The sequence below is a fragment of the Otolemur garnettii genome, unplaced genomic scaffold (assembly GCF_000181295.1).
Source record: "Otolemur garnettii isolate 467f Iridium unplaced genomic scaffold, OtoGar3 scaffold00001, whole genome shotgun sequence".
In the NCBI taxonomy this organism is placed as follows: Eukaryota; Metazoa; Chordata; class Mammalia; order Primates; family Galagidae; genus Otolemur; species Otolemur garnettii.
In genome coordinates this window covers 1201394-1214726 of record NW_003852396.1, presented here as the reverse complement: position 1 = coordinate 1214726, position 13333 = coordinate 1201394, and the positions used below count along the sequence as shown (strand labels likewise).

At 47.2% G+C, this 13333-nt stretch overlaps 1 protein-coding gene and 1 pseudogene across 1 annotated transcript in view; one reads left to right on the top strand and one right to left on the bottom strand.

The window, feature by feature from the left end:
* MAML2 (mastermind like transcriptional coactivator 2) overlaps positions 1-13333 on the top strand; it is a 386485-nt gene that overhangs the window by 248249 nt on the left and 124903 nt on the right. Inside the window, exon 2 of the mRNA XM_003781322.3 lies at positions 3234-4742. Coding sequence (XP_003781370.1) covers positions 3234-4742 — 1509 coding nt within the window. The remainder of the gene's footprint in view (positions 1-3233; positions 4743-13333) is intronic.
* The window catches only part of LOC100943054, a 2330-nt pseudogene continuing 836 nt past the window's right edge, over positions 11840-13333 (bottom strand).

Genomic DNA, 13333 nt, shown 5'->3' with positions numbered 1-13333 from the left:
GGCCAGGGCCTGTGTGCTGCAGAGAGCAGCCTGAGGACGTGGTGTGGCCCCAGTCCCCTCCATCAGGGCCAGGGCCTGTGTGCTGCAGAGAGCAGGCATGCTGGTTTGCTGCCTGACTTTGCTGCTAGTAGTGTCTGTGACCTTGAAAAGTCACTCTGTTTCTAAACCCCAGTTTGCTCATCTGAAAAATGGGGGAGAGAGGAGAAATATTATTACCCTTCTAGAGTTATAAAGATTCCTAGAATTGATGTGAGAATGAGAAGGGACTATCCCTACAAAGCACTTAAGCCAGTGCCCACACAGGCCACAGGGAGTGAGCTTTGCTGCTCTCCTTGTTACCACTGCACTGCAACCATCGCTGATCCTTTTCCTGCCTCTGCATCCTGCCGCCTTGGAGACAGTGTCAGTGCTGGTTCCCAGAGAGTGTGCTGCCTGCTCAGGGCGTGGCCAGAGCAATGGGGGAATCTGGCAGAACAGGTCTTTTCAGAGCAGTGGAAAATGAATCAAAGGTGATAACCCAGGCCTGGAAAAAGCACCCGCTCCTTTGTGTGTTCTTTACTAGTTGTAAAGGAACCCTTTGCTGAAATAAATCAGAAGCAACATGGCTGCATCTCTGCCCTGAGCTCGTCCTGAACCGTGAGCTCAGACAGCGGCACTCTGAGTCTCTGCTGAACGTGCTGATGGCTGACAGTGGTGATGATGATGTCTGCACCAGTGAGTACACAGACTCGGAGGCAGAGAATTGTGCAGAGACAGCAGAGATGGGCGTTGGAGAAGCTTAATACCCAGCTAGAAAGTATGCCCTACCACTTGCGACAAATTGCTCACCACAGACAGTGAGGTCTCGGGGGACTTTGTTAGAACACTTGGTTGAAAGTAACAGAAACCCAATTCATAGTAGCTTAAGCAAAAGGGAAATTAATTATAAGATTCCAGAGTGTGTTAGAGAAAACAAGAAGGGCAGAGCTGACCTGCGATTCGAAGAGACTCCCAGATGCTGTCACAACATGCGTCTCTCCTCTCGGCCTCATTCTTTCTTTCTTCAAACTTACTTCCTCTGTAGCTCTGCTTGACATAATGAAATAACCACTCACAAGTTCTGAATCACTGTACAACCATCCAAAGAGAGCCTTGCCTCAGGTTTCCAAATCCAGAATTCCCATGGAAGAGAAAGGCTGATAGAGCGGCTTAGGTCGGGCTGCTCTCTCTGTTTACCAACCAGCGATGGAAGAAGGTTGTAGTAACCTTTTATATGGCACATCCACCATAACTATATACCTGCGAGGGGGCAAAACAGCAGACAAGCGGGACAGCTGTCACCGTGCGAGATGACGGAAGCCCAAGGCTCACACTGGGTCCTATGTTGCTTCCCAGCCATTCCCAGGCTCCTCATCATTCCACCTGAGATCTAGATGTCTGTGTGCTCACTGCCCCCCGCATCTTTGTGCTAGGTAGACCCTACCCTTAAACAAGCTAATTCTAGCATAAAAGAGTGGAAATAACACAGGCTTTTAAGCAACACAGACCCGGCATCAAAGCCCAGTTCTGCTATGCACCAGCTATGTGACCCTGGGCAATTTACTTAGCTTCTCGGAGCCTTGGTTTCCTTACCTATAAAATAAGGGTGATCATGCCTGTCTAATAGGGTTGTTGTGAAGATTAAGGGAAATAAGATAACCATATTTAAAGTACTTGACATATAACTCAGTTATGTTAATTTCCTTTCTTAATTAGGTTGCCTAGGAATCTTTAGAAGGCTGAGGATGTTGCAATACGGGGAAAGAGAAGGAAGGAGAACTCTCTATCTGGGAAGTATCTTTCTGCCTCGGGTATTTTATAATTATCCTGAGCAAACATTAAATAATTTGAGTGAGTCAGCACCACTGAAAAAGCCACACTTTGATACATACAGTATCTCACTCAATAGACAAATCAACAAGGACCTGCGACCAACAGTAGATTTTTTTCATGTTTCTTGTTAATTTATTGGTGTGGTTGTATAGCCTTTAAGCCTTTCTCCGTAAATTTTAGGGTTCATAAAGTACAACGTGATTGCTGTAGAGACACTCTCCCCTCTCAGAATGCAGTAACACATACTTTTTCTATAAACTGTTTACTGAGTTGTTACTACAGCAAGCACTTTCTAACCTTTTACATGCACTATCTCTATAATTAAGCCTTATTGTCCCCAATTTCTGGATTAGGAAACTGAGACTCAGATGAGCTCATTTACCAAGGTCACATAGAGCACAGAAATGGAACCTGAGTTTGGCCTAGTCTGCTCCCGGGGCCTGGGCTCTTAACCCTGTGCAACATCATGTCTCAACACCTTGGTTTAGTTACCAGATCTGAGGACAGGCAATAAAAGAAATGAATCCCTAGTACAGTCTGTGCATACAGTGTCTGATTTGGTCAAGGATGATCTCACGGCTTCTATGCACGCATCCACACACTGTCACCACGTGGGCCTGAATGCGAAGCAGTGGAATTGTAGATGCACTTATAGGAAGATAAACAGGTGAGCAAGAGGTAGAGTATCTTCTCGGGCTGAGCATAAGAATGATGGTAGGACTGAACCTATGAAAGAAACTAGCATTTCTGTCCCAGCCTTAGACTTGCCAGTGTTTTCTAAGTTGGCCACGGTGTGTGCAATGTGATCATCTGCAGGTGTGTGGAGTTGTGCATGCGTGTGGAATATTTGGGCCTGCTTCAGAAAACAGCAATGCTGTAGTGATTTTCAGTGATTGGTCTAAGGTGCTATGAATAACTTCTTGTGATATTTTGAAGGATTCTGTAGCTATTGACTTACGTACCAATCATGGGAACTAGTGTAGTTTCTAAACTAATTCATCTGCTCCTCTAGAAAATCTGTTTGTTTTGTCCTACTGAGAGTTTCGTTATCCAGGCATCCTCAAACTACGGCCCACGGGCCACATGTGGCCCGCCGAGGACATTTATCCGGCCCGCCGAGTGTTTTTGCCACTGCTGCCTGTCCTGCTTAGGAGCCGACTTGTCCCGGGGCCCACAGTCCACCCTCCAACGGTCTGAGGGACAGTGAACTGGCCCCATGTTTAAAAAGTCTAAGGACCCCTGGTCTAGACTACGCTTCATTTGTGCTTTTTTTTTTCCTTCCTCTTGTGTGTAAACAGAGGAACCAAAGTGTGACATTTGATTAGAAGCATAACCAAGTTAATGCATCATGTTTTTCTTTTTTATTCTCTTCTGTCTTCCAGCTCCAGGGTTCCTTGAAAAGAAAGCAGGTAGTTAACCTGTCTCCTGCCAATAGCAAGAGGCCCAATGGCTTCGTCGACAGCTCGTTCCTTGATATCAAAAGAATCCGCATCGGGGAGAACCTCTCTGCAGGATCAGGTGGCCTCCAAGTCAATAATGGACAAAATCAGATTATGTCCGGGACCTTGCCTACGAGCCAAGCCCCCCTGAGAAAGACCAACACTCTGCCCTCCCACACACATTCTCCTGGCAATGGGATGTTTACCATGGGCTTGAAGGAGGTGAAGAAGGAGCCGGGAGAGACTCTGTCCTGCAGTAAGCACATGGACGGCCAAGTGACCCAGGAGAATGTTTTTACTAATAGGTACGGAGATGACGCTGGAGAGCAGCTGATGGACCCTGAGCTGCAGGAACTGTTCAATGAACTGACCAACATATCTGTGCCTCCCATGAGTGACCTCGAGCTGGAGGACATGATCAACGCCACCATCAAGCAGGACGGCCCGTTCAGCATGGACTTGGGCCAGCAAGGCCAGAGGAGCACACCCAGGCCCTCCTTGCCCATGGAGAAGATAGTGATCAAGAGCGAGTTCTCGCCGGGCCTGGCTCAGGGCCCCGCAGGCTCTCCACAGTTGAGGCCCCCGTCGGCTGGCCCTGCGTTCTCCATGGCCAGCTCTGCCCTTTCCACATCGTCCCCCATCCCTTCAGTCCCTCAGAGCCAGGCTCAGCCTCAGACAGCCTCAGGAGCTAGCCGGGCCCTGCCCAGCTGGCAGGAAGTCTCCCACGCCCAGCAGCTCAAACAGATAGCTGCCAACCGCCAGCAACATGCCCGGCTGCAGCAGCAGCACCAGCCCGCCAGCTGGTCAGCCCTGCCCTCCACTGCGGGACCCTCCCCAGGTCCCTTTGGGCCAGAGAAAATCCCCAGCCCTTCTTTTGGTCAGCAGCCGTTCAGCCCACAGAGCTCACCCATGCCTGGGGTAGCTGGCAGCAGCGGCCAGCCGAAAGCAGTGTCCAGCTACATGTACAAGGCCAGCCCCTCAGCCCAGGGTGGGCACCTGGATGTGCTCATGCAGCCAAAGCCTCAGGACCTCAGTCGAAGTTTTATTAACAACCCGCACCCGGCCGTGGAGCCTTGTCATGGCAACACCAAGCCTTTGTTCCACTTTAACTCAGATCAAGCCAGCCAGCAGATGCCTTCAGTTTTACCTTCCCAGAACAAGCCTTCTCTCCTCCACTACACCCAGCAGCCGCAGCCGCAGCCGCAGCCGCAGCAGCCGCAGCAGCAGAGCTCAATTTCAGCTCAGCAGCAGCAGCAGCAGAGTTCAGTTTCAGCTCAACAACAGCAGCCGCAGCCACAGCCACAGCCGCAGCCATCTCAGCCTGCCCAGCCTCTGTCGAGCCAGCCTCTGCTGAGGTCACCTTTGCCACTTCAGCAAAAGATCCTGCTTCAGCAGATGCAGAACCAGCCCCTCACAGGACTAGGATATCAAGTCTCCCAACAACACAGACAGGTAAGTCTGTGCTGCTCTAACAGAGCAGCACTGAGCTTGGTCAGCGTGCTTGGATTACCATTATGTTTATGTAGGGACAGGATCAAGACCAAAAACAGCGATGATCTTGACAGATTCATGTGAAGACTTCATGAACTCTGGTCCATTTGTGGCATCTAGAGGCCAGAGCTGGTGTGTCCTTGCAGAACATTGTTGTCCTTAGGCTTTCGAGTGATCAAAGGTTCTTGCTTCTTAAGAATATTGCATTGTAGTTCATCCCTTCAGTGATAATCCAGGCGTCAGTCCAACTCGGGTATGCCCATGTTCATTCATCATCAAGGCAACGTGCACTCCCTGAAAAACTTCCATGTGCAAGATGTTGTGTTAACACTGAGTGTTGCAGTAAGACCAGAGGTGATGTTAAGAGTATTAAATGACCATTCGACACCATACTTCCAACAGGAATGTCTAAATGGCCGACCCATCCTAATGCGAGCTGAGTATCAGCCCTAAATAAGATCTGATCCCTGCCTGCAAGCACAGCCTGGAAAGGGAAACAGGCTTTAAAAGCTGTCACTTTAATACCAGGTAGAAAGAGTGGTGACCTTTCCACCTGGTGAGAGCACAGGGGTTAAGGGTCTCACACAGCAAGGGAAAGGCAGGGAAGGCTTCTGGAGGAGGCAGTGCCTGAGTTTAGAGTTAAAGGATGACATCATCATGACTACTGAGGAAAAAGATCTGTGGCTACCTTATATCCTTTTTTTTTTTTTTTTGAGACAGAGTCTCAAGCTGTCCCCCTGGGTAGAGTGCCATGGCATCACAGCTCACAGCAACCTCCAACTCCTGGGCTCAAGCAAGTCTCCTGCCTCAGCCTCCCAAGTAGCTGGGACCACAGGCACCTGCCACAACGCCCGGCTTTTTATTGGTTGCAGCCATCATTGTTGTTTTTGGTTGGCCTGGGCTGGATTTGAACCTGCCGGCTCAGGTATATGTGGCTGGCACCTTAGCTACTTGAACCACAGGCGCCAAGCCCTTACATCCTTTAGTTAATGTAAAACTGGTTTATTCAGCCCCAAATATGAACAATGTAGAGAGAAAGCTCTGTGCCCCCCAGTCATGTACTGGTGAGTAAGCCCCAGTCCCCAGGGAACTTGAAAGAAGAAACTCTTCCTGGCAGGAGAGCACTTTCTTTGTGCCTGTAATATGACATTATCTATCTGTCCAAGCACAAAGACAGCATGTTACACATCAAAACAGTATGTCAGGCCCAGCACAGTGGCTCACACCTGAAATCCTAGCACTCTGGGAGGCCAAGGCAGGAGGATCACTTAAGGTCAGGAGTTCAAGACCAGCCTAAGCAAAGAGAGACCGGGTCTCTACTAAAAATAGAAAAATTAGCAGAGCATCATGGCAAGCACCTGTAGTCCTAGCTGGAGGATGAGGCAGGAGGATTGCTTGAGCCCAGAAGTTTGAGGTTCTGTGAGCTAGACTGAGACCACAACACTCTAGCCCAGGTAAATGAGCAGACTCTGACTCAAAAACAGAAGAAACGGTATGTGAGGGCAGTCTGATGAGGCAGAGCCTAATTCCAGAGCATTCCTAGAGCAGTTTTCATGGCTGCTGCCCAGAGAGAATGCTGCAAACACGATAGCCATGCCCAGCTTAACCCTCCTGGCCTGCATGTGGGCCAGGAGGGAACGAGACTCGGCGAGTGTTCACAGTCTGTGCATAAGGAAAGCCTTCAGCTCTCATCCATTTAAGAAGTGTTGTTTTTTTTCTTCTTAATTGTAGATTATGGAGTAGAGTCATGTATATATTTTACAAAATTCCTTTTTTAAACACAGGCAATTTTGGGATCATTTAAAAACAAATTGTAGAACTACTTTCTAATTCTATATGTAGGCATTTTGATTTGGATGAATGTAGGTTAAATTCTTACATTGGCAGTCCTCGCTGTGTAACTGCAAGCAACTTCCCGAACTTCACTACGCCCATTTCTTCACCTCGGGGAGGGAGTGATAATAATATCTCTGAGGGTTATGTCGAGAATGAAACGAGATAATTCTCAGACTAGAGTCTAGAGCAGTGCTTCTCAACCTTCCTAATGCCACCATCCTTTAATACAGTTCCTGTGGGTCACGACCCACAGGTTGAGAACTGCTGGTCTAGAGTAAGTTGATTATTATTATTATTATAGGTATCATGGAAAGAGCCATAAATAACCAAGATGCTATTTTAAGCAAGCACTGCTGTTATAGAGAAGAGGCACTAGAGTGAGTCCCAAAAGCTAACATAAATGTTATCAGGGAAATAAAAGAGAACTATCCCTAATTCTCCCACTGTCCAACAGTATGATAGATGCATAACAATTTACTCTCCCTGGGCTCAGGCTTCTGACCATAAAATGGAAATTATAAACAACGAGATGGCAGCAAGTCAGGAAGCGCTGAACACTTACCCTGTAATGGGCCTGACTTCTGCCTCCCTCGTTGGCAGCATCTCATTTCACTAAATGAGGAAATACCATGTTACAGGCAAGAGAATTGAGGCATAGAAAGGTTCAGTACCTTCCCGAGGGTCACACGGATAATAAATAACAGAGCCAGGATTCTGATGGCCAACTTTGAAGCCCGTTCTCGGACCCTAGGACATGGAGCACAGAGGGAGGAATTGTTGGAAAGTCAGTGACCACTTGAATGGCTTTGGGGGATTCTCAGAAGCAATATTCCTTCTAATGTTGAGCCCTCTTTACATAATCTACATAGCACTTTAAATCCTTTGCAGAAAAAGAAGATCTTAAATCCGTAACCTGCAGAGCTATTACCAAAAGAAATTTTAAAAATATAAATCTGTGTGATCGTTGGCCCTCCTGAGGCAACATTATGGAATTAACCAAAATAAATACTTTGCAACAGGAAATATTATCTTTGGTGCCTCACAGGCCTTTTTGGGAACCTCCCTGCCACCTCCAGCATCCTCGGTACTATTTCCAGACATACGCTGCATCAGCTTCCAAGACCCAAGCACACCAAAGGGTGTTGACTGCCAATCAACAAACATCTTCCAAGTCTTAGATAAGTGATTACATTTCCAAATGGATGTGACACATGTGATGCCCAGATAACTTTCTTCTCCTCTTCGAGAAGACCCTTAGAAAGGGTAGAGACAGCGGCAGCATTTCAAGTAAAAGGCCTCCTCTTAACAGGCAGTAACTGCCCATTTAAAGCTTTACCCAAACTCTGTACATTGAACCATATCGTGCCCCAGCTCAATGATCCTATAAGCAGAGTCAGCATCCATAGCTCAATGGTTAGGGCGCTGGCCACACACACCAGGGCTGGCAGGTTCAAACTCCGCCCAGGCCTGCTAAACAGCAATGACAACAAAAAATATCCAGGCGTGTGGCGGGTGCCTGCTGTCCCAGCTACTTGGGAGGCTGAGGCAAGAGAATCGCTTAAGCCCAAGAGTTTGAGGTTGCTGTGAGCTGTGATGCTGCAGCACTAAACCTAGGGCAACATAGTGAGACTTTGTCTCAAAATAACTAAATAAATAAAGTCAAATGTCTGAGTTTTAAGAAAATATACTAGAGCTCTGTTGTCAAGTATTTGTTGCCTTCTTGAAAATATTCACCTGGAGAATAGGGTCATACAAATTTTAATGATACCATTGTTCAACACAGCTGTAGAATTTTCTCTGGGGATTGCCTTAGAGCCTATAGCACATTTGGTAGATTATTACCAATGCAATTAATATTCATCCTGTCAGGATGTTCTTTGAAAACAGTCAAGCAGGCTATGCCACTATGATGTGACAAGGCGGCATTTCAAGTGTGGTATGTAAACATTCTCTGAAAGCAATCCAAAAAATAAGTTCTTACTCAAGATGACAATTTTGAGAAGCAACATTTTTTCTCTTTTTTTGAGGTGAGGTTTTGCTCTGTTTTTCAGACTAGATCGTAGTGGTGGGATCATAGCTTAGTGCAGCCTTGAACCAGGGCTCAAGCAATCCTCTGGCCTCAGCCTGCCAAGTAGCTAGGACTGCAGGCAGGTGGCACCATTCCACCTAACTGTAAAATTTTTTTTGTTGGGTGGAGTCTCACTATTGCCCAGGCTGGTCTTCACTTCATGGCCTCAAGTGATTCTCATACCTCAGCCTATCAAGGCTCTAGTACAGGCATGAGCCACTAGGCCCATCCAACTTCCATTTCATATGCCTATTTCTTAGGTTCTTATGATTCTTATAATAACCATCCAGTATATTGCCAGTGATTCTCAGCTCAGAGTAGTTTTAAGTCTATCATCTATAATGGATAATAGATATGTATTCTCATGCCAGAACAGCTAATCTCTGTTGCGCGGGTCAGGGGAGGGACTGGGAATTAGGCAACCCTTAAGTGTATCAACTAAAGCATCCTAAATGAAAACATTAGTGATTTTTTTTTCTGCTTGTCATATTCACTTTGTGTCAAACATAGGAAGAATTACTGTGGGATCTGCTAACTGGAGCCCTTTACCCTTGGAAATGGCAGAAATCTTGGCTCTCTGCCACAAATGAGTAGATTGAATTTGTTGAGCATTTGCTTGCAATTTACCCAGTCAATGTGCAAGGGTGACATTTTTCTTTTTACCTTTCTGAACTCTGAACACAGCCAGGACTACATACCCAGGCAAAGACAGAACTGGAGTTTCCTCTGTCTCTCTCCCTCTACCGCATGTCTGCTTCTATTTTCTTAGATGGAAATGATGCCTTAGGGATGGCTATGGCCTAATCAAATTGCTGGATGGATCCTTATTGTTCCACGCCTAGAGTGATTTTAAGTAATCTCTTCTCCAGAGTCTGGGAAAACAAATGGCATTTGGTGTTTCACAGATGTCTTTAGTGGACTCTTGTCTTGCTGGTATTTGGGCTGGCAAAGGGAGATGCCTCCTGGCTGTGATTTCCTCCCTTCCTGATTTGAGGGTTATGGGAGAGGGCAGGAAAGGATGCAGTGTGTGCACTTCTGATTTATCTTCGAGTCACTGAACACTTGTTTAAGATGTGAAAGAGTTATTGGTTGACCAAGGCTCATGAGGGTTGAATCCCAAAGTGCCTACCTTCTGAACCAAAAAACGATCTTTTTTAGAGCTAGAATCAATCACTTAAAAGTGTGAATCTTTTCTCTAACATTGGATCCATGCAACTCAAGTGGATTCTATATTTGGTTTTAGAACTTTTCCATCTCTAAAACTTTTGGAGGGAAGGCAGCCAGCGAATGGAAGGTTTGTTATGACTGAAACATAAATTTGTACATTTCCTCCTTAGTTGAAAGCCAAGCTCCTCAATCATATATTAAGAACCTCACCCGACTCGTCTTGCCAAATTTATTCCACATCAACCCATAGTGTAAATCATCAAGTCCCCTCATGTTCTCCTCTGTACTTCTTTAGGTAATTTGGTATGTATCTGATCTCAGAGATGAACATACAGAAAATTGTCTCCAAATTGTGCTGGGTGGCTGTAGAGGAACCCATGCAGCTCTGATATATTGATAATGCTTCTAAATCTTTACAGTTGTCCAACGAACATGCCAGAGAAGAGATAGAAACCTTGTATCAGCTGGAAAACCCTTTCCTGAGGGAAAATAATCATGAACTTAGTGTTTGTCAAAAATATAACATGCAAGCAGCCCCTTTGCTGAGCCTAGAGTTTAACCGAAAGCCTATCCAGTTAGGCTAGTGACAGGGCTTGGGTTGTAGAGGCCAGAACCATGTTCAAGGACTCAAGCACAATGGTCAAAGAAAACGCCACCCCAAAGTCCTAAAGAAGCTGGGAAACCCAATCAGTCAGTGTATTCAGAACCCGAGAGTGTGGTCAAGGGCAAATATAAATGACATGATATCGAGATGGGATAGAGACCCACGAGATGCTAGCTGATCACTGCAAATAACCCTTAACCCTTTAGTGACTTTATTATAACTCACCTTGGCTGGGTCTTGGCAAAAGAAGAAAAGGTTGGTATAACATATTGTGGATTGTCAATGGCAGGCCAGGAACATTATATTTACACTTCTTCCTTTTCTTTTTTTTTTTTAAAGAAACAGTTATCAATTATTTAATGCTTGATAAGGAATGGAAATAAATCTTAAAACCAAACAGTATGCACTCCCTTAAGGAAAATACAGGATAACACTCCAGTAGTTTTCTTGTCCGTTTTCGTAATGAAGATGAGACACGTGGTCCTCCCCACTCTGTTGGCCCTGGCCTGTGTTGTGCAATTCCTCAGACAACCCTTAGCACAGGCCATTAGAAAGGCAGTATTGAAAATCACGAGGCCTCGAGACTACCCAAGTTTGCTGACGATATTAATATTGAGATTGGCTCCTTCCCATCTTCCTATGCTTGGCGTGATGCCGCTCTGTATGTGCTTCTTTACAACACAAGCAATCTCCAGGCTGACGTCTTCAACACCAACCAGTGAGGGTCCATCCATTCTTTGTTACATCGACCATGGCAGACAAATCCCAGATGGCACAGATCCTCCCGCCGAGAGGTACTGCATCTTAAAGGGATTGTATGTTACCTCTGGTGGGACTAAATGAATAAGCTTTCACATGGGTGAAGGTGATCAGACCTGAGACATCAGCTCCCGGAGTACGATGTCGGAAGTGTCACTGAGAGGTGGAGCAGAACCTCCTGAGCCCGCACACTGAAACCAACCAGATCCGAAGGGAAAGCATTACAGATGAAGCACATAATAATAGGGAGGACACGATGGACCAAGGACATCAAAGCCAGAAGCGAGACAACCACAAGGATTTAACACAGGAGAAAATTTCAAATACAGGGCAGAAGGCTAAACTGGCTCCCTCTACTGAAGCTGGGAAGGGATTAATGTCTAATCAGACTAACACTATCATAGGTCCTATTGGGACAGTACAGCTGTTAAAGCTCTAAGTTTAGGTGGGAGATGGGGAGAAATAACATATACAAAATACTAAAAGACATAGTTCCTAAAATGTTAGGACTACCCAGTTGGAATCAGGACATAGGTTAAACCTACTCTGTAGTACTGTCAACACCCAAGGACTAAGGGAAGGGACGCTGGCTGGCGAGTACAAAAAACTGGTATTTCTTATCCCCTAAGGGGTGGAATATCTTCTCAGATGGTGGGTGTAGATCTTGATGAAATGATCCCAACTGTCCAAGACCAGCAGCTGACCCTCAGGAGTAAGGGCAATGCCCACTGGACAAGTAAGTCCCTCTCGAATGAGGACACTACAGCCTCCACCCTTAGGAAAATGGAGAATTTCTTTGCGACTGCTATCAGCCACAGTGAGATCACGAGCATCCACGCACCTGCCAGCGATGCAACGGAAATCCCCATTCTCAGGGGAGAAGTGGCTGATCTGGCAGCCCAGCTGGCCCCAGGGCCCACAGAGCCAATGGAGAAGACCCCCTCCAGCTGGTGCTCATTTTTGCCAATTCTCCAGATTGACACACAAGCCCTGGGTGAAGTTGACAGTGCCCTCAGAATCACAGGTGACAAACTGGGGTCCCACAGTGCTACAGAGGCAGCTGTATTTGACCACCCCTGTACCTCGCTCAACAGTAAAACACCAAAGCTTTCCACCTTTCACATCAGTTACTACAAACTGGCCAGATGGCAGGGCTGGGATGCCCCATGGTTTGCTCCTGTGACAGGCCATGCAGTGGCCATCCCAGGTATATACCTTGAGGGAATTATTGCAGCTGTTTGTCACACCAGTCAGCCCATGGCAGTTCATGGCCACTGAAAGGGGAGTGAGATTGGGCATATCGGCCCCAAGGAAGCTTAGCACAAAGCTGTCACTGCCACTGGGTCTGTGCAGATTTACTTCAAAAAGCCTTTGCGGGTGAAGACTTGTATAGTTGCTGCGGTCCATAACCAGCACCTCACCTTGACTGGTCACGTAGAGACTGACTGGAAGATTGAACATGCCTGAGTGCTCCCTTTGGCCCCCATCTCCTGAGAAAGAGACACTGCTGGATACTGGAGGCTGCCTCAGGACCCCGCTGTTTCGCAGGTGAGGGCCTAGGGCTGGCAGCCCCTTCCTCAGGGCTCATGTCCATTTCTCTAAATGTAACAGAGGTCGAGGCAGCAGAGGCTGCAGCTTCCATGGCTGAGGAATTTTTGATGTTAACAGTCTGGGGCTTCTTAACAGCCTGTCTGATTTGGAGGGGGCCAACAGGGCCTACTTAAGGAGCTCCACGTCTTGCCGGGTGAGCTCCCGAGGCAAGCTGGCTCCTGAGGCAAGTTCCGGTTCCTCCTCATCGGCTGTCTCCTCCACTAGTGCTACGTCTGCCTGCTTGGTCTGGGCCAGGAAGCAGTCACAGCAGGACACAGCTGCACCTCTGCAGTTAACTCTGCACCTCTGACCAGGTTAACTCTGCTCCTCTACCACCTGACTATCGCACGTCTCAGCTTCCCACCCACTCAGGAGGCTGTGAAGAACTTCCGAGAGCGAGGGAGCCAGCTCAGCCTGGATCCTGCGCTCCTCGTGCCGTACTCCTGGATCCTGCGCTCCTCGTGCCCCTGGATCCTGCGCTCCTCGTGCCGTACTCCTGGATCCTGCGCTCCTCGTGCCCCTGGATCC